This window comes from Pelobates fuscus, chromosome 3 (assembly GCF_036172605.1).
Source record: "Pelobates fuscus isolate aPelFus1 chromosome 3, aPelFus1.pri, whole genome shotgun sequence".
In the NCBI taxonomy this organism is placed as follows: domain Eukaryota; kingdom Metazoa; phylum Chordata; class Amphibia; order Anura; family Pelobatidae; genus Pelobates; species Pelobates fuscus.
In genome coordinates this window covers 364,912,111-364,932,735 of record NC_086319.1, presented here as the reverse complement: position 1 = coordinate 364,932,735, position 20,625 = coordinate 364,912,111, and the positions used below count along the sequence as shown (strand labels likewise).

Sequence of the window (20,625 nt, the reverse complement as noted above, 5' to 3'; positions counted from 1 at the left end):
CCTAAAACTATGAAACTATGTTTAAAAAAACCTCTAGATTTAATATATTAGTAATATAATTGTAATTTCCCTTAAATAAAAAAAAAAAACCTGAAAAACACAATTAAATGCCTGCATTGCAATCCAATGTTGGAAACTGATCAATAAAGTTTTTTCAAATTTTTGGCCTATATTGCGTAACAGTTATCAAAACAACCATAATCCTAATTTCACACAACATTTATCTGATGGTACCGCCAATGAAGTCAGAATATGTAATTAGTTTAACCTAAACCTGCGCTTTTAATGTTAGTCTCAAAATGGTGAGCTTGACAGGCCGATATCGTTAAGCGAACGAAAAAAAAAAAAATAGAGTTTTAAAAAAATATATTTTTATTACATAATAGGTTACAGAAGACTACAAAGATCCAAATGCATAGATAGTGCAAATAGGTCACAGGTATTAATTTACATGGAAATTGCAGCGTGTGTGGGTTTCTTTAAAGAACCTCTAGACAGACATTTCAGGGATTGTGAACATATGCATTTGTTATGTCATAGTATTTGCTATGTTATGTTTTCGTTACAAAGCTTATTTGACATTTAATTGCCTAAAGAAAACAACTGATCATTACGATTACCTAACAAACAGAGGACAACTGACTAATTAATAAAAAAAAATCACCGGGATATTAGTCACAGCTTAGTAAGCCAACATTACATAAAGATTGCATTATGGAAGTATGACGTGATCAGAATTACCAACCTGCACTCATTAAGAAAAAAAAGAAAATGTGCACAATTAAACTGATACAGAGCAATGGTTTTTAGACCATTTAATTTTCTAACTAAAATTAAAACTAAAATTAAAGCACACCGGACAGTCTTTGAAGAACACATTTCCTTCTAGTTCAATGATTAGCCCAACATGACACCTTACACAGTTGGAGCGTAGTAGGGCTGCCAATACTAACGTGTAATGTTGACTGCCAAATCTCAAGTTAAGGTCAAAAGTGGTGGCTGGTTGCATGGGTTTAGAGAGGAGTAGACACTGGAAATGCAGGAAAGACAGGATGTAAGGGACAGTCACAAATAAAGAAATACATCACTGATACTGGTAAACTCAAGAGTTACAACAGAACAAAGTCTTACAACAACATTATTTTTTTTAATAGAGTTTCTTCATTGTAACTTCAGTTTTTCTGTTTCAAATACTCAAAAAAACGAAATAAAGTCACTTATGTGTCTGGTGTAGGGAGTGAACGACACACAAACATCTACACTGTGCCGTCCAGGTGTCATCAGCCTATGGTTAAATGATGTCTAATATGAAGTGCAAACACTGTACAACAAGAGTGCTATTTAACTTCAAAAAGGTACGTGTGGCTTCAAGCCAAAACAAAAAGACTTCGAGATGATTAAAGTTTGAAACATTTATGAAGTGTGATCTTTCTGGCATTAACGTATGGTATGGTAGCTGCAACGTTTAAAAATGCCGCTCATACATAGATTGGGTCTAATGCTGCAGGAGATGAACTCCACATCCGGCAGCATCATTAGCCAACCTGGAACAGGAGTTGTAGGCAGGCTAATGTCAATTCTTTGCAAAATTGGTATCTCACACAAACACGCAGAGCATGACCGTGCCAGACATCTGATGGAGGCACCTTACATGTCTTATCCTTAAACAGCCCTCACTGACTTCCATCACACTCTGGAGAGAGAGAGAGAGAGAGTGACGTCAGCGGAGGACAAGTCGGCTCCAGGAAGAACTTGGTCTGTGACGTAAGTTAGAGAGTTTTGTTTGTTTTAAGTTGGGGGTGCGAGCAGACTAGGAAGAGTTACTCCAACCAAAACTAGTGTTTTCTTACAACGCTGGTTTTTGGTTAGAGTAACGTTAAACTTACCTCTTTCTCCAGCCCCGGGCGGGGGACTCTCCTCCTCCATAGCGACGTCATCGGCTGAATGCGCATGCGCGGCAGGAGCCACGTGCGCATTCAGCCAGTCCATAGGAAAGCATTCTCAATGCTTTCCTATGGACGCTGGCGTCTTCTCACTGTGAAAATCACAGTGAGAAGCGCGGAAGCGCCTCGAGCGGCTGTCAATGAGACAGCCACTAGAGGCTGGATTAACCCCATTATAAACATAGCCGTTTCTCAGAAACTGCTATGTTTATAGAAAAAAGGGTTAAACCTAGCTGGACCTGGCACCCAGACCACTTCATTAAGCTGAAGTGGTCTGGGTGCCTATAGTGGTCCTTTAACTGAGTAGCCCTGAGTGGTATTACAAAAGGCATCTTTAAAGAGATCGTCCTACAGTCTAAAACAAGTTTTTCAGTTATCCTGGAATCCATGCAAAGATAGAACTAATACATTTTCAGCATGTTTGGCACCTGGAACAATACCAGAAAGTTATAAGAGTACACTTACATTGCGATCATTTGTAATAACACAAAATGGAGGTTTGACGACACAAGCACAAAAAAAGCATGGTAGGTATTATCAGCTTAATCCACTGGACCCTGAAGGACTTTGTTTTGAGTTATCGGAAAGTTATGCCTAAATTGTTATTTACTATTACGATGTCAATTATTCTATTAAATATTATTTTATTAAAACAAACCTGTCCAGGGTGAGAGCGCACCGGATGAAATCATCATTCACTAAATAGCATTGCGCTATTACAAACTCAACACCCCCCCATAATTAAACAATTTAAAAAAATGTATGACTTTAATGTTACATCTAGTAAGACCAGGCGGAAGGTATGTCATTACCATTAATCCTATCAGTGGCACTGACAATCTAATAAGACCCTGCAAATAATACGAGAGATCAGATGGATTCACTCACTGACTGACACCTGATTGAGTATCGCCATTAAAACAAACTAACACGAATATTTGGGATCTCCTGGAACCATACAAAAACCAGGAGATTCTGAGGAGAGGCCTCTCTTCTTTCTCCAACCCATAAGCTGTGGTGTGGAGAGTAATAATTAAATTAGACCCAGACAATGTCCGGTCTCCTGGGTCCTGAAAGGGTTAATCCCACTGACAATACATGAAAGTGTAGCTGTTTGCAGCTATATCTGTCAGCATTATTCCGGTTATTTCCCAAGGGGTGTACTTTCTTAGCGCTTACGTTAAGGAAACAGATCTGCTGGCTGAGCTCAGTTATGCTTTGAATCCAGCCTGTGAGATGTGATAGTAAAAAAACAAAAAGACATGTATCTTTAACCCCTTAAGGACCAAACTTCTGGAATAAAAGGGAATCATGACATGTCAGACATGTCATGTGTCCTTAAGGGGTTAAACTGACATCCAAGTGCAAGTTATCCCAGTAGCAACAGCTATTGACGCCACCAAGAAAATTGAGGTATATGTGTTCTCAAAAATTCTTGGGAGTCGAGGGGCGGGGCCGGACCGCCATGCGGAACGGTCGCAAAATGGAGAGGCTCCTACAAACTCTACCAGTTTTATAGCACAAAAACGACTTGATAAGTACCTGGCACAGCGATCCAGTGCAGGAAGCCACCCTGGTTCCGAGGAGAGGCTTGCTGTAACGTTCTAGTCCCTCGGAGGGGCGCTCTCCGTCACCCACGATGGGGACTGCTCGGGCGGTGAGTGGAGCAGACGGCCGCTGCCCCGCTATCCTGCCCACCAGCGAGGTGAGCGAAGCACAGAGCTAGGTGGAACCGGTCCTGTCCTCCCCCCTCTGGACCGGGGGGGTGATCCCGGTCCCCACCTGAACCCTGCCAGCGCGCAGCAACAACAGCACCCCAGGCTGTGACAGTGAGGCCCAATCCTCAAGGGCCGTAATCAAAATGGCGGAGACCGCATGTCGAGCCACCCGCGACATACAGCAGACGGACGCATTCGCCTCACAGTGGTAGCGGGCCGGCATGAGCCATAGGGGAACTGGCGGGCACCTGCAAAGAACCACCCAGAACCCGGCCAAACTGACGGAAAAGCCGGAGCCTCCTAACGCCAACACAAACAGCACCACAAGCAACCAATCGCCTAAACACCACCACTGGCCCAACTCACAGAGGAAACAGTGACCCAACGACCTAGATCCACATTCTGAATCTCTAGCGGTACCGTGCAAGACACACATGGACACGATGAGGAAGGAACCGCAAGTACACCACTAGGGGACTTTCACTATGTCTAACACAGTGGTTCCCGGGCCCTTACCCTTCTGCCACGTTTAAGCTACCCAATAGGGTCTCCTGACACAAAACCAACGCCTATCCCCTTGCTGGACTGTGGGTTACCCGGGGTGGAAAGAATCAAAATGCAATCACTCCTGCTTCAGCGAAGAGGCCTTTTCATAAAAACCCTAGACATGCTAGATAACACAATGCCTAGGCTATAGTCTTTAATTGCATTAACTACTCTAAGAAATACGCATTGTACTATTGTAATACTACTAGATCTGATCAGATTAAAGCTACTGTTACTATTTACTTAAGAGTTTACTATGACAGATGTAGATATGGCATGTACCTAGCTTGTTACTAGAGAGATTTAAAAAAGCATGTTTATAATCCTGATATACCTACTTTTAAAAAAAATGGTGCATCTTCAACTAAATGCCTTACTGCTTGTACATTATGTATCCTGACTCTCTTGTCAATTGCTATTGGGGCATGACAAGACGTATGTTCTTATCTGCACTACAAAAATAAAGAATTTAAAAAAAAAAAAAAAAAAATTCTTGGGAGTCTGCGGAAGATGTTGCTTCTCTTCCTCCTGTTATTGGGTAGTAAAAAAATAAAATAAAAAGAAGACAGTCCAACCACAGACACTTTTCATTTATTAGTTTTTTTTTCTGATAAAACATTTAATGGTACATAATGGAGGCTTTTCTTAAAGGGACACCATAGGCACCGGACCACTTAATCTCACTGAAGTGGTTTGGGTGCAGTGCCTCGGCCTCCTTAACCTTGAAATGTAAAATATTCCACTTTCAGAGAAACTGCAGTGCTTTTATTACAGGGTTAAGACTGCCTCTAGTGGCTGTCTACCAGACAACCACTAGAGGTGCTTCGTGCTGTTTAACTCTGTGAAATAAGGCTAAACAGCCTCAAGTTTTGCATGAGGACATCCAGCATTTTTAAAATCCCCCATGCGGAACCTGCCGTGGCTGCTCATTAGGTTCCCCTCCCATCACGGATGTTTAAGGGGGCAGAGACGTAGCCAAGTAAGTGGATGGAATCAGGTAAAGTTATTCAACCCTTTATTTGCTGGGCTGAGGAAATCACAGAGGCAGAGGGACACTATAGTGTTTAGAATACAGTCAACCTGTTGCAGAGTATATCTAATGATATTTTGCCATCTCAGTCATCCAACATGGGGCTTGAAGGTAATGCATTGATTATTAAGTCTATGATCTGGTTACTTCAAACATAAACTCTATATCGGGTATCCACTTCTCTGTACACTCAATGTTCTATTGCCTCCTGCTTGATCACATTCCCTTCCTTCTGACAAATTTCTAGAGATTTAAGCTGCAATGAGTTCCCAGGGGCAACAGAACATTTCCTGGAACACCATGAACTATAAAGAGTGTTAGAGAGTCTTAGGACTGGTCTTCAGTTGAGGTCCTCCAACGATCTGCTCTCAGATCTCACATGTAGGCAATGCCATCTTTGGAGACACACACACACACACCTACCTACCTACCTACCGGCAAGTGAGCCTCACTAGTACAGTCCACAGCCAGCACATACAGTCATGCTGTAATCTTACAGGTGATGGAAAATTTAAGGGCCTTATCTAAAACATTTTATAAAATGGGTTGTGGGTGTATGTTGCTTTAGATATTGAGTGGCTATATTACAAAGGACAGTATATATATTAAATTTTTTTAGTTTTTTTTAGTATTCCAGAAGAAAACCTATGGAGAAAAGACCTATGGAATAACCCTAAACAGCAGTTTTGATTTTAAAATCAATACAGGCCTGACTCATCTAGTATGATCAGCTTGTGTGTGCGCGCATGTATGTCTGTATATATATATATATATATATATATATATATATATATATATACACACACACACACACACACGTTGCTATCATTTAAAGGGGTGGAAATCCATAATTTCAGCCTTACGACTAACTTTGAAGTAAAGGAGTTGAAGAATTGTGGAAGTTGTGCATTCAGTCTTCTGGCAAACAGATCCATTCCACGTTTTCCACAAAGCCATATTGTGAATTTCATGAATCTGATGTGTGCTATTGTAGTAAATTGTTCCGAAGTATATACACTTTCACCAACCTCTGGGGAAGCTACATGGCCCAAAGACCTAAGCACTTTATTTTTTTAGAAAATGAATACTGACCCTGGGTCTGTGTCACATAGAGGTACTTTAGCACCCTGAGCCTTATTTTTCAATACCTGCTGGTGAAATAACTCCTATCACCTTTAACCAGCCTTTATCTGGCGGAGAATCATGTAAATAACAGCCTGCGAGACTTTGAAGGCAGGAATCCACTATACCCAAGTCCCTCATTATCGAAACCCACAGGTAACAAACACCATGTAGTTCACCACATCAGGAATGCCTAAGGTTGCCTACCCCTGTATATCTAAATTAGAAAAATATCTGGAGAGAAGTACAAGTCTTTCAGAAAGAACATCTTTTACAGCTGTCTGTTACCCCCCTTCCCCTACCAACACCACTGAAAACCCTACGGCTTCCGGTCAAATGCATGGCGCTGGAGAAGTCATTACAGACTGACACAGCGAGCAAGGACCACCTCGGGGTGAAAATCAGCTGTTGTCAATAATGACTTTGCCCTGTACTTGGATATGCCCAAGGGTTTTCTTAATTGAAAATCTATTTATATTCTTTAATTGACTTCAAACTAATGGGACTTTTTAAAAATAAAAATATGATATATATATATATATATATATATATATATATATATATATATATATATATATATAGCTATAGCCTTGCATTCCAATTATACAAACAATAGTAGATATATTATCCGGTCTGCCACACTATAAATACAAATCCAATATAAGCCAGCGCTCCAGGGATTTCCATCAAAAACCTTCTTTAATTGGTAACCAAAATATAAATGTTAAAAAAAAATATATATATATATATTAATAAATATTAATATTATATATATATTTTTTTTAAATCAGCGTTTCAGTTCTATGTGAGAAGTTTCATCAGGACATGTCTGTTAACTTTTACATGTATATTTTGAATTCCAAATTAAAGAAGGTTTTTGAAGGAAATCCCTGGAGTGTTGGCTTATATTGGATTTGTGTTTATTTATTTAATTTCTAAAAAAATGTCAGTCTTTATTTGAGGTTAGACAGCAAGAGTTCCGATATACAAATTGTCCTCTCTTTCTGCGGTAGTAAATATATATTTTTAACAAGCTTTACCCCTCTAAAATATTTTTTTCCAAACCCCCCCCTCGAGACTTGCTTGTGATCTGCTGAATATTCTTACATCGTTATCTATTACCACCCCAACCAGGGTGCTACTTAATGCACCCACTGCCTCGCTAGAATGCGACAATCATGGCTGCTGTCTCAGGCCCTGCTGCACTCCAAGATTAGAAGAACGGCTCCTACTTGCCCCAGTCATTTGGGGGCATTTGCTTATTCCCATTCACCTATCACTCTCCTAAAGAGGCAAGCGTTGGCAACTTGCTGCCAAGGTTGAAAACTAACAAGATAGGATTTGGGACCTATTCACTAAACAGTGAATTGTAGTGAACATAAAACTGATAGATTGGACCAAAATTGCGGATCTGACAACATTCTGTTTTTACATATTTGGTTCATTTCTGTATTTATTTTGGTGAACAATAGCCTTCTACAGGCCATCCATGTGAGACTATAAGAAAGTTAACTGGTAGAGACAAATTTGGGTTTTTTAAATGTTCTGTTCACACAGGGATTCTGTTGCCTCTTGTGACGCATAACGTTCATCTATTGTTGGGTTCTTAAGACTAGCGCCCTCCTAATATGAGCCAGTTGAAGACGCCTGTGCCATATTGCGTCATCTAATTCAAGAAGAAATCAGAAATGCTGTCCACACAGAGAGACTGAAAGAGAAACACACATTCTTATTCAATTATTCTCTTTAAACTGAACTACAAATAAAAAATAGAAAGCACTTAGTGGTAAAATGTACGATTATACCAGCCAGGGCAAAACTGGTCATCAATAATGTCATAGTGGGCAAAGCTATTCTTAACCCCCAGACATCTTGGCATTGAAGTGAGAGTACAATTCTCTTTTTTCAGACTCCTAAGTTTGGAACATTGTGCACACGACTTGTGAGTCTAATGAGAATCACGGGAAGTGTTGTGTTTTTTTTTTTAAATAAGAAAGTCACTTTAAATGTATTTACATCTATGTTTTTAACCATTATATTACCAAGAAATGTCTGTCAACAATGTAAAGGAACAAGAGTGGATCTCACCTCTTGTCACGCACAGACAGCACTGGAAAAGCTCTAAAAGCCAAATAAATGTATTCCCCACCCATCACTCTCAGCCAGTAAAGATTAAACCATGTCAGGGTGTAAAATAAAAAATAAAAAATAAAAATGTAAAAAATGAGGGTGTCAGACAGACAGCCACTTCTGTTTTAAGATCTTTTTGAAGAACACAGCTAATACTGTACACAAACACACATCTACTCTTGAACAAAGTGTTAAAAAAGGGACAATTGCCGTGGAAACCAATAGAATGTTTCTTAGAAGAAGAACAACTACCACAACAAGAGGACAGTCTTAAATTAGAGGAACACAAGTTTAATAATAATATCATAGATGGTAGTGGATGCATGGAAAAGCCTTCCAGCTGAAGTGGTAGGGATTTACACAGTGAGGGAGTTTAAGCATGCGTGGGATAGGCATAAGGCTATCCTAACTATAAGATAAGGCCAGGGACTAATGAAAGTATTTAGAGAATTGGGCAGACTAGATGGGCCGAATGGTTCTTATCTGCCGTCACATTCTATGTTTCTATCCCAACAGTTCTCAATTTGGCACAGAATGGCATCTATGTTGCCTTGATACATCTCCCCCAGTATTCTTCATTTTACCTTTAGCCCAAGTTATATGTCCACTATTATTTAGATTTGAGTAATTGTTTCCTTTTTTTTTTTAAAGATTATTATTAAGATGACAAAGAACACTGCTAAATCTGTCTCCTGTATGTGGCATACCGGGTTAAATAAATGAAGGTTGTAAAAAGGTTATCTTTGCCCTTTCAGCTTCCTATGTTAGTGTTCCCTCTTACACTCTGTGATTGATATCAGAGATTTAGCATTGTGCTTAGCCGGTGACTTCTCTCAATAACAGAGCAGGCAAAAAGCGGTGTTATTACAGCAATGATTTTCATTCCATACAGGTTGAAAGTTCCTCTCTTGCTCAGGAATAATATCCCAACAAGCTATGCAATGAAGGGGATGTCAGTGGCGTTCACGGCCGACTAAAGCTATGGCATTACCCTGGAGCTATAATGTCCTTATTTAGCCTGTTACAGATTTGAACAATAAAGTAACTATGAAATAACACATTATGGGCTGAACAACAGCTTTAGGTCCACCAAGTTCAACCTTTTACACTTCTGCGTTACTGTTTGTGATCCAGAGAAAAGGCAAAAAAAAAAAAAATGTTTTTTTTTTTTTTAAATCTCTAAGAGGTTTTCCCAATTATAAATTTGATGTGTTAAAATTATCCTCCGCTCTTGGAATGGCAATCAAATATCCCACTGGATCACCCAACTATTATTCTTATCTAATGTTAACCCTTGAGGGGAAGATAGGCGCACTATACATCTATAGAAGATGTGGTGTAAGGAGGCTGTTGGAGCAGTCTTCCTGGGTCTTTGTCAAAATAATTTGACAGTGGTATAACAAAAAAAAAACAAAGCCCGTCACCACTGCATGGGATCAGGTCAATAATGACTATATTTCACTTTCCTTATTATTCATTCAACAGCGTCGTACAGTAAGGTTGATTCAACCATGCTGAATCGCTCTTAACCCTTTCTGAGCTGCCAAATTGAAACAAGCTCCCTAAAACAGGTTCGAAGAAAAAAAAAAAAAAAAAGGATTAAACCCTATGACCTCTCAAACTGTAACCACTACAATAAGCTGTAGTGGTTATGGTGCTCGGACTGTCTTTTTAAGGAAAAACCACCGTCGATATCATTGTAACAATCTAGTGTTTAACAGTTCTTTTTTTTTTTTTTTTTAACAAATATAGAAATAATACTAACTTCCCAATATCAAAAAATCAACACATTCCATACTGGTTTAAGGAATTTAGGGATCCGTTTTAGAGTTGGCAAACAATATCACTAGTCCATAAGGGATCAATTTTTTTTCCCCACTACATCACCTTCATTTTCTTTTTCCTTAAATCAATTGTCAATTATGATCTAGCAAGGACTTAATAGAGAAGTTAAGGAGAAGTCAAGTACTTTGGTGGACCTTGGGAAATCAAAGAATGGTTTCCACCACCACCACAATGACTGCCGGCAAGCACCGGTAGGAGGTAACTGTGAGATATGCTTAATGGGAACAGATCAAAACTACACAAAACAACCAAAAGTGTGCTAGTGAGACTTTCAGTTTCATATCAGTAACTATTTGCATATGATTTATGTTTTTAACCGTTCTATTCTTGGAATTAACCTCTCCCTATGACCGGGGTTGCAAGCCTTTTTCCCCTTGTCCACCACAAAACCTCATTTATCACCGTGAACACAATCTATTGTGCTCCAAAATAATATGATTCAATCTCACTGAATGAATACTGCTGAAATAAAGGCTTTATTTAGTTGACCTTTCGGTCTGTTACAATGTAACCTCTATAATAAATTGCGAAGGGGAGATCATACAACCGCCCCCCCACACGTAGCGTTTTCCTGTAGAGGAAAATTCGTGTTCTCTTTTTCCTTTTTAAAATAGGTAAATTGGTCTACATGCGCACGAAATCAGTGAAATAACAAAATCTGGTGCTTATATCGTCATTGTAATACATGGAATTAACATTTTAAGATTTCTATGATCAACATACCAATTTTAAAAAAAAAAGGTAACTTTCTTACCTAAATACTTGGCAAGAAAAAGATATTTCATCTTTATTTTTAATTTTAAAAGGTAGCCTTTGTATTACATATATTTCAAATAGACGCAAATTAAATTAGAAATAATTTGTAAGTATTATACATTCCATGATTTAAAAAAAAAATTTAAAAATGTTTTTTAAATTCTGTGTCAGTCACTCATGTCCAAGGCACGATTCGTATTGTTTTAATATTATATTATTACTATGTACCAATCTCTGAAAGGGACCTGCAACAACTTATCTCTTACAGGTTATTTGGATCAGTACGGTCAGGAACACTTATTATCTGTTGGGTTATTGTTATTCTGTTTAGTCTTTGTGCCAATCACATTTCTGAAATACAATCTCCAAATAAAAATCTCAAATTAGAGAAATAATATGGTTCTATTAAGTAAATGGAGAGTTGTGCTGGTTTGATTATATATTTGTAAAGTTTAAGTTTAAATAGATGCGTTGAATAAAAACTCAGTTTCATGTGACTTTGGGTTTTTATTTTAGTCCCCAACTGATATTGTGCACAGCAGTCCTCATGTCACCAAAAACTCACTGCTTTGTAAATAAGACAAAAACTGGTGCAAGATGCTAAACAAGGACAATCACCAATTTCTCAACATTTAGGACTGTGCAGCCAGAATAGCACCCGTTTTACCTTAATAAAGCTCCCTCATTTCCACAGGGTCTCACGGGACCTCTGGATTTGGAGAGAAGCACCAAACTATGATAGCCAATACACAGAGAGAGAGTTAGAAGAATAAAACACAAAGGTATAGAAAAATCACCAGCCCCTATCTTCCATAGAATAACAGTGTTCCAAAACAAGATTCTTCTAACCCATTTTTTAAGTAGAAGTTTTACTTTGAAGGATAGTCAGACATGTAGTTTTGGCATAGGAAAAAGAAGAGAGGCTTTGACTAAATGCACAAAACTCATGGAGAAAGTGCTAAATCTCTCGACATACAGTAATACAACTAGTTAACAATGGCTGACATGAACTACATGTAATGAAAAAAGTGACGCACCACACTTGCTAAAGCAAAAATAAAGTAAATAGATTGCTGAATATAAGACTTGGGCAAATATAGGGAATCTTTTATCCATTAAATATATATATATTAGGACAGTATCTTACACACTTGAAGCGAATCGGCTATATTAAATATTGGTGTATGTTTGAGGATTGCGGTCATCACATACAGCACTTTTAGTAGCACGTTTCACGCACTGTACCACTTTATAATTGGTTGCAATATTTTATGGGATATATCACTTTGGTGCCTAAATTTAGCAAGTTAAATAAACCCTTAAATAAACTCTTAATACAGACTATAGCTATATGTTTAGAGGATTATTCCCAAACCTGGAAACAGACAAGTATTGACTAAGTATTTGTAAATTTTAGGTCAAAAGAACTAGAAAGTTAGCAGAATTAGAGGATTTTCTACAATTCCCATTGTATTGACTAAGTACACTTAGATCCCATATTTACGTAAGTGGCTATTAATCCAGTTTATTGACTAAACTTACATCTGATCACATTTTCAGACAATTTATTAAACTCCAATATCCAATACCATAGCCAGCATTTTCTTAGTAAAATATAAGATTTCAACAGCAGCTAAAATCAGACAATCCAATGCTCTGAATATTCAGACTCCTTCGACAGAGTTATACAAATCTGCAAAAAAGCAGTACAGAACACTTAGATATAAATGAAAAAATATAATATTGTAATTAGTGAATGTGAATTCTAGGTACACCATAGGGTTTATTTACTGTACCGGTTATTTTGGAGAATTTACAAGAGAAATTAAAGATTTTAGACCAATACAGTCAAATTGCTAAAACAGATGAAATTTGTAAAATGTATCAAATTAACTGATTTTGATCCAATATTAAAATTCCTGGATGAATTCACACAAATCCCAGGTTTAGTGAAAAATTCTTATATTTCACCAATGGGTCAATGGTACCACTGTGAAAGTGTTATAGAATGGACTCTTTAATTTTAACCCCTTAAGGACACATGACATGTGTGACATGTCATGATTCCCTTTTATTCCAGAAGTTTGGTCCTTAAGGGGTTAAACCTGTTAGATGTTCAAGAGGTCTAGACGTTGAGACCTTTAAAACGTGTGCGTTCCTTTTAGTTTATCATAGAACACACTTGGAAGTTGACACACAATTTCACAGTTCAAACCTTTGATATATTTAGTATTTAGATGTAAACTTTTATGTCACATATTTTACAAAGCCATTCGTCCTGCAGAACGATGCAATGGTTTCAAAAATAAAATAAAAACTTGTCACACTCTGTATGTATAATCCTGTCATATGCTCTCATTGATACCCAGAACTAACTGCGCCTAGAATTCTACAGCACAGCCACGTTTGAAAAAACTATTTACAAACATGTCCAAACCCTCCTTCCTAATTAATTAGCTTTTTCCAATAATTATCCTTATACCAGGCCTGGCAAAACTTTGTGCAATGCTAATCTATCAAGTCAAAGACAGCGCTCACTGATCCAATTTAAATAGAAACTCAAAACATGTATGAATTATAGCAAGGCCGCGGCCAGGGCCGGCGCGTCCATAAGGCGGCACAGGCGGCCGCCTTAGGGCGCACCGTCTCTGGGGGCGCCAGATTCCAGTGACCGGCAGGAGGGAACCGCTCCCTCCTGCCAGGTCACCTCCTGGACCCCCGGCAGGCGGCAACGTTCTAATGAGTGGCGGCGGGGGAGCTCTAACCTGTCTGCTCTGCTCCCTCGCGCGCCGTGTGCTGATGCTGCGGGAGCCGGAATATGACGTCACTCCCGGCATCAGCAGACAGCCCGCGAGGGAGCAGAGCAGACAGGTTAGAGCTCCCTCGCCGCCTCTCATTAGAACGTTGCCGCCTGCTGCACTGAAGCCCCACTGGACCCCAGGGACACATCCACACCAGCTCTCCAGGTAGGGAGGCTGGGTGGATATTAATATTTAATTGTGAGTGTCTGAAAGTGTATGTGTGAGTGTCTGTGTCTGAAAGTGTATGTGTGAGTGTGTGTGTGTGTGTGTGTGTCTGTGAGTGTGTGTGTCTGAAAGTGTGTGTGTCTGAAAGTGTATGTGTGTGTCTGTGTGTGTCTGTGAGTGTGTGTGTCTGAAAGTGTATGTGTGAGTGTGTGTGTGTATGTGTGAGTGTGTCTGTGAGTGTGTGTGTCTGTGTCTGAAAGTGTATGTGTGAGTGTGTGTTTGTCTAAATGTGTGTGTGTCTGTGTATGTGTATGTGTGAGTGTGTGTATGTGTTTGTGAGTGTGTCTGTGCATGTGTTTGTGAGTGTGTGTCTGTGTATGTGTTTGTCTGTGAGTGTTTCTGTGTGTGTGTGTCTGTGTATGTGTTTGTCTGTGAGTGTGTGTGTCTGTGTATGTGAGTGTGTGTATGTGTCTGTGTGTGTCTGTGAATGATTGTATGAATGTGTGTGTCTGTGTGTGTGTGTTTGTGAGTGTCTGTCAAATCAGTGAGAGTACGTTTGTGATTGAGTGTGTGTCTGTCAATGAATGAATGAGTGTGTGTCAGATCAGTGAGTCTGTGTCTGTCAGTGACGTCTGTGTGTTTGTCATTGAGTGTGTCTGGCTGTTAGTGTGTATACACCACTGAGTGTAGCGTGGCGGAGCGGAGCGCAGTACAGGAGCTTCTGTTTCCTGTACCCGGCCAGACTGAGAGGAGGTGCTCACTGAGAGAGCACTTCCTGTCAGTCCAGCCAGGTACAGAAAACTGAAGCTCCTGTAGAGGGTCTGCTCCGCAACGCTACAAGACAGGTAGGAGGCACACCAGGAAGGGGAGTGTGACCGCTAAGAGAGTGAGGGGTGCACCAAGGGACAGAGAGGGGAAGGGAGAGAGAAACCAAGGGACAGGGAAAAGAGGGGGGAGGGGAGAGGAACACTAAGGGACGGGGAAGAGGGAGGGGCTGGTTAGGAGGCACATAGGTGAAGATGTTAATTTTAGAGGGGGGGGGCGGAAAAATTCATCTTCGCCTATGTACCCAAAAATCCTTGCACCGGCCCTGGCCGCGGCATGTATGTATAACGTCTGAATATGACAGTCGTATTACAAAGAGCACACTACATAATATTTAAAAATGTACAAGATATATATATATATATATATTAGATATCATTAACAGCTACAGTCTTATAAAAGTTTACAATGTGACAATAGCAATCAAACTGATGCTATTGTATTGATATATGCATACCAACAAAAATGTTACTAAACTTTTTAAAGCCATCATTCCAGCTTTCTAATATATTAAATGCAAAAGCATCACACACATATAGGTGTCAAATAAAATAAAATATATATAAAAAAAAAAAAACACATGTACTACTACATCATATTAAACCAGTAGTTGCTTTTTCTTTTTTAAAAAAACATCCCTTGCGAGTTTCGTGTATTTTACTGTCAACAACACCACTACCCACACAGGAAAATATCGAAACACGTTTAGCGCAGAAAGGCCCCTTACGAAGAGAAACAAACATGATCACCACCTAACAGACCCCAAATCACATCATCAACAATATGTCTTCGCTTTAAGAAATGAGAGACATGCTGGTATTGCCAGAAGTGGCAGAAAGAGGAATAGATAATCAAATCAGAGAAATTTACTTAAACTTTGGCAATTTTTGCACCAGTGAATTTTACCTTTTCAAAATAATTTGCTCTAAAATAATCTACATAGGCCACAGTTTACGTCTGTTTATTAAGATTATAGTAAAGCCAAATGTCCTATCATGGGGGAAAAAAATAAATAAATCTATACCAGGGAGCTGAATAAGACCCGACTATGACCTCCTGTCTCAAGGTCAACAGACAGCTATTAAAAGATGCTCAGTTTAATTAAACATTAATCGATGCTTAAGTAATGCTGACCATCATTTGGCAACCTGCAACGCTAGATTACAGAGCAGGGCTACTGTTTAGTATTTTGTGATATAATAATAAAAAAAAACAGTGACTGTTCAGCTCTCAACTTACCCTAAACTATTACAGGAAGCTATGCAAAAATACAAATCGCAAAATAAAAAGTACTAAAACTGAAAAAATTGGAACAGAAATACTCACAGAAAATCATCGATTTTAAAAAGTAACATACGTTAAATATTAAAAAGGTCAATGATTAGTAAAGTCACTCTTCCGAGGCCTTTAACACAATTTTTCAGAATACCCAATTAAGCTTGTCATCTAAATTAGGATCTCAGAGTATTCATAGATATAGCCGTGGATGTGAGAGATAGTGATATAGATATCTAGAACGTGGGAATATTTATCTATATAATCCCAACCACGTCTATATCTACACACATTACTCAAACGAATGGCAACTTGTAATTAATATGTCGACAGATAACAAATGTATTAATTTATAGAATCACTTTAGAACATACCAAAGTATAGTATGGTATAACCACAATGATGGTAAGGAGAGAAAGTACTATATGTTTGCCCCATACTATTTGATTTTTTTTATCTAATGAAGTTATAGCTACAGATTTTTACTAAAACTGTCTTATTAAGTTGCATGATACAGATGGTTCTGGAGATTGTGTGGGCTTCAAAGGAAACAATATCCACAACCTCACTTACAAAACAGCCATATATATATATATATATATATATATATATATATACACATATATATATGAAATAGACAATGAGCGAGCATGTTACAGAGTAATAGTCGGGGTACCCACACATAGACAAACCACAGCTTTCGTATTCTGATGCAGGAACATGCTAACAGCTGCTGCCTGGTATTGTAAGCCAATAAGGACCAACCTTTGATACTCAAACTATTGTGAAGTACCTTTCCTATGATCCTCAGCCAGCTGAGTGGCTGGCTGAGCATCATAGAATCACGGTCCACAATCATGCGTGCCTAAAGCTAGAACCTCATTATTGGAACTCTGATGTGGTCCTGTGTATAAACTTAGTGCAATGTTATTTTTCCTAAACTCTATACTTTGCAGGCCCGCTGATTTCTACTGAATTCATTAACAATTCTGACACACACACACACAAAAACAACCACTGGTTCATACAAAAGAACATGCAAAACAAGCTAGGAAACTGGACTGCAGGGTCCTGAACAGAATCCCTACATAATAAGTAACTAACCTGGACTGTTGGAGTCTAACTTTGGGGAATACTGTGATGCTCTTACATTTAAAGGTAGGTAGGATAAACAATAGAACACAAACTATGACAAAATCAACACAGTCTCTTTTCCAGCACTACAGTCTCAACCACAAGGAATATCAGCACCACCTCTGGAGTTATCCCCTACATCCCTACTGGATGCCCATTATCCCTTACACCCCACTGGATGACCAGTATTCCCTATATCCCAACTGGATGACCTTTATCTCCAACTCCCTGTTAACTTCTGACCCAATTCCCCCTTAGGCAGGTGTGGCCAAAACCGTAGGTGCCCAGCAGTTGTAGAAGAACAAATCCCATAAGGCTTTACTATCCCCTGACCTAGAGTGTACTGAGTGGCTGGGCATACTGCCCACAGTCCTGCCCTCACCCTTTCTTACCTTAAAGGCCTGCGTGCACTGGCTGTGCCCAGGTAGGGAGCTCCTCATATTTCCAGACTGCCCCGAGAGCTCTGCATGTTCCCTCTGCTAACCACTGTACACAGATAGCTCTTAATGCTGCCCCTCTGTCAGTCAGGGTGCCCAGGTAACCATGCTCTACCTCTGCCAGTCAGTGTGCCCAGCTAACAATGTCCTTCTCTGCCAGTCAGTGTACCCAGGTAACCATGCTCCCCCTCTGCCAGTGTGCCCAGGTAAGCATGCTACCCCTCTGCTGTCAGAGTGCCAAGCATACCATGCCAGTCAATGTGCCCAGCTAATCATGCTCCCCCTCTGCCAGTCAGTGTACCCAGCTAACAATGTCCTTCTCTGCCAGTCAGTGTGTCCAGGTAACCATGCTCCCCCTCTGCCAGTGTGCCCAGGTAAGCATGCTACCCCTCTGCTGTCAGAGTGCCAAGCATACCATGCCAGTCAATGTGCCCAGCTAATCATGCTCCCCCTCTGCCAGTCAGTGTACCCAGCTAACAATGTCCTTCTCTGCCAGTCAGTGTGTCCAGGTAACCATGCTCCCCTCTGCCAGTCAGTGTGCCCAGCTAACCATGCTCCCCCTCTGCCAGAGTGCCCAGGTAAGCATACTACCCCTCTGTTGTCAATGTGCCAAGCTAACCATGCCCCTCCGTCACTTATTGTGCCCGGGTAGCTCTTAATGCTGCCTCTCTGCTATTAGTGCCCAGCTAACTAGCCCTTCATGTTATCTCTCTGCCATTCAATGCTGCCTCTCTGCCAGTCTGTGTGCCCAGCTAGCCATGCCCACCCTGCCACTCAGTGTGTCCAGATAGTTCATAATGCACCCCCTATGCCAGTCAGTGTGCCCGGTGGCCAGTCAGTCAGTGTGCCCAGCTAACAATGTCCTTCTCTGCCAGTCAGTGTGTCCATGTAACCATGCTCCCCTCTGCCAGTCAGTGTGCCCAGATAACCATGCTCCCCCTCTGCCAGAGTGCCCAGGTAAGCATACTACCCCTCTGCTGTCAATGTACCAAGCTAACCATGCCCCCCGGTCAGTTATTGTGCCCAGGTAGCTCTTAATGCTGCCTCTCTGCTATTAGTGCCCAGCTAACTAGCCCTTCATGTTATCTCTCTGCCATTCAATGCTGCCTCTCTGTCAGTCTGTGTGCCCAGCTAACCATGCTCACCCTGCCACTCAGTGTGCCCAGATAGTTCATAATGCACCCCCTATGCCACTCAGTGTGCCCTGATAGTTCATAATGCACCCCCTATGCCACTCAGTGTGCCCGGTAGCCAGTCAGTCCGTGTGGCCGGTGGCCAGTCAGTCCGTGTGGCCGGTGGCCAGTCAGTCAGTGTGCCCGGTGGCCAGTCAGTCAGTGTGCCCGGTGGCCAGTCAGTGTATGCCCGGTAGCCAGTCAGTCAGTCAGTGTGCCCGGTGGCCAGTCAGTGTATGCCCGGTAGCCAGTCAGTCAGTGTGCCCGGTGGCCAGTCAGTCAGTGTGCCCGGTGGCCAGTCAGTCAGTGTGCCCGGTGGCCAGTCAGTGTGTGCCGGGTGGCCAGTCAGTCAGTCAGTGTGCCCGGTCTGTTAGTCTCTCCGGCTGACTCAGTCAGTGTGCCGGCTGCCAGTGTCGCCCAGCTCCCTCCTGCACCCTGTGTGCCCGGTAGCCAGTCACTGTGCCCGGCTGCCAGTGCTGCCCGGCTCCCTCCTGTACCCTGTGTGCCCGCACTGTGCCGCCTCCCCCCCCCCGGCCGTAGCCGTCACTCACCTTTCATGGCGGCGATGACATAATACATGGTAGCCCGGCCGGAGGTGCCCTCGAAGCCCAGCGCGGTGCACCCCTGTCAGCTGCCAGCTTCGCTCTGCCGCATCCTCCGCCCGGAGCTGCCATATGAGAGTCCATGTGACCCGGCCGGGACACGCCCCCAAATCTGACAGCAGACACGCCCAGCCCGCCAGATCCACCAATAGCAGGCAAGAGAGAAAGCGAGGGGACACGCCCCTCACAGCTCTGATCCCACCTTACACGTGGCCTGTCTGTGACAGCAGGAGAAACAGAGACTGAGCCAGGGGGAGGAAGCCCCCCATATACACAGCTGGGGGAATAGGTAGCCCCCCAAATACACAGCTGGGAGAATAGGTAGCCCCCCATATACACAGCTGGGGGAATAGGTAGCCCCCCATATACAGAGCTGGGAGGATAGGTAGCCCCCCAAATACACAGCTGGGAGAATAGGTAGCCCCCCATATACACAGCTGGGAGAATAGGTAGCCCCCCATATACAGAGCTGGGAGGATAGGTAGCCCCCCCATATACAGAGCTGGGAGGATAGGTAGCCCCCATATACACAGCTGGGAGAATAGGTAGCCCCCCATATACAGAGCTGGGAGGATAGGTAGCCCCCATATACAGAGCTGGGAAAATAGGTAGCCCTCCATATACAGAGCTGGGAGGATAGGTAGCCCCCATATACAGAGCTGGGAAAATAGGTAGCCCTCCATATACAGAGCTGGGTGGATAGGTAGCCCCCCATATACAGAGCTGGGAGGATAGGTAGCCCCCATATACAGAGCTGGGAAAATAGGTAGCCCTCCATATACAGAGCTGGGAGGATAGGTAGCCCCCATATTCACAGCTGGGAAAATAGGTAGCCCCCCATATACAGAGCTGGGAGGATTGGTAGCCCCCCATATACAGAGCTGGGAGGATAGGTAGCCCCCATATTCACAGCTGGGAGAATAGGCAGCCCCCCATATACAGAGCTGGGAGGATTGGTAGCCCCCCATATACAGAGCTGGGAGGATAGGTAGCCCCCATATTCGCAGCTGGGAGAATAGGTAGCCCTTCATATACACAGCTGGGGGGATTGGTAGCCCCACATATACAGAGCTGGGAGAATAGGTAGCCCCCCATATACACAGCTGGGAAAATAGGTAGCCCCC

General features: G+C 41.6%; 1 protein-coding gene across 3 annotated transcripts in view; it reads right to left on the bottom strand.

Annotated features, from left to right (window-relative positions):
• Positions 1 to 20,625, bottom strand: part of LOC134603400 (nuclear receptor ROR-alpha) — a 500,942-nt gene that overhangs the window by 65,301 nt on the left and 415,016 nt on the right. Inside the window, exon 1 of one of the 3 annotated variants that reach the window (XM_063449323.1) lies at positions 19,451 to 19,539. The exons of the other annotated variants lie outside the window; for them this stretch is intronic. Within the exon in view, the coding sequence (XP_063305393.1) occupies positions 19,451 to 19,478 (28 nt within the window). The 5' untranslated portion in view covers positions 19,479 to 19,539. Of the gene's footprint in view, positions 1 to 19,450; positions 19,540 to 20,625 lie in introns of those variants that run through there. 3 annotated transcript variants of the gene reach the window in all.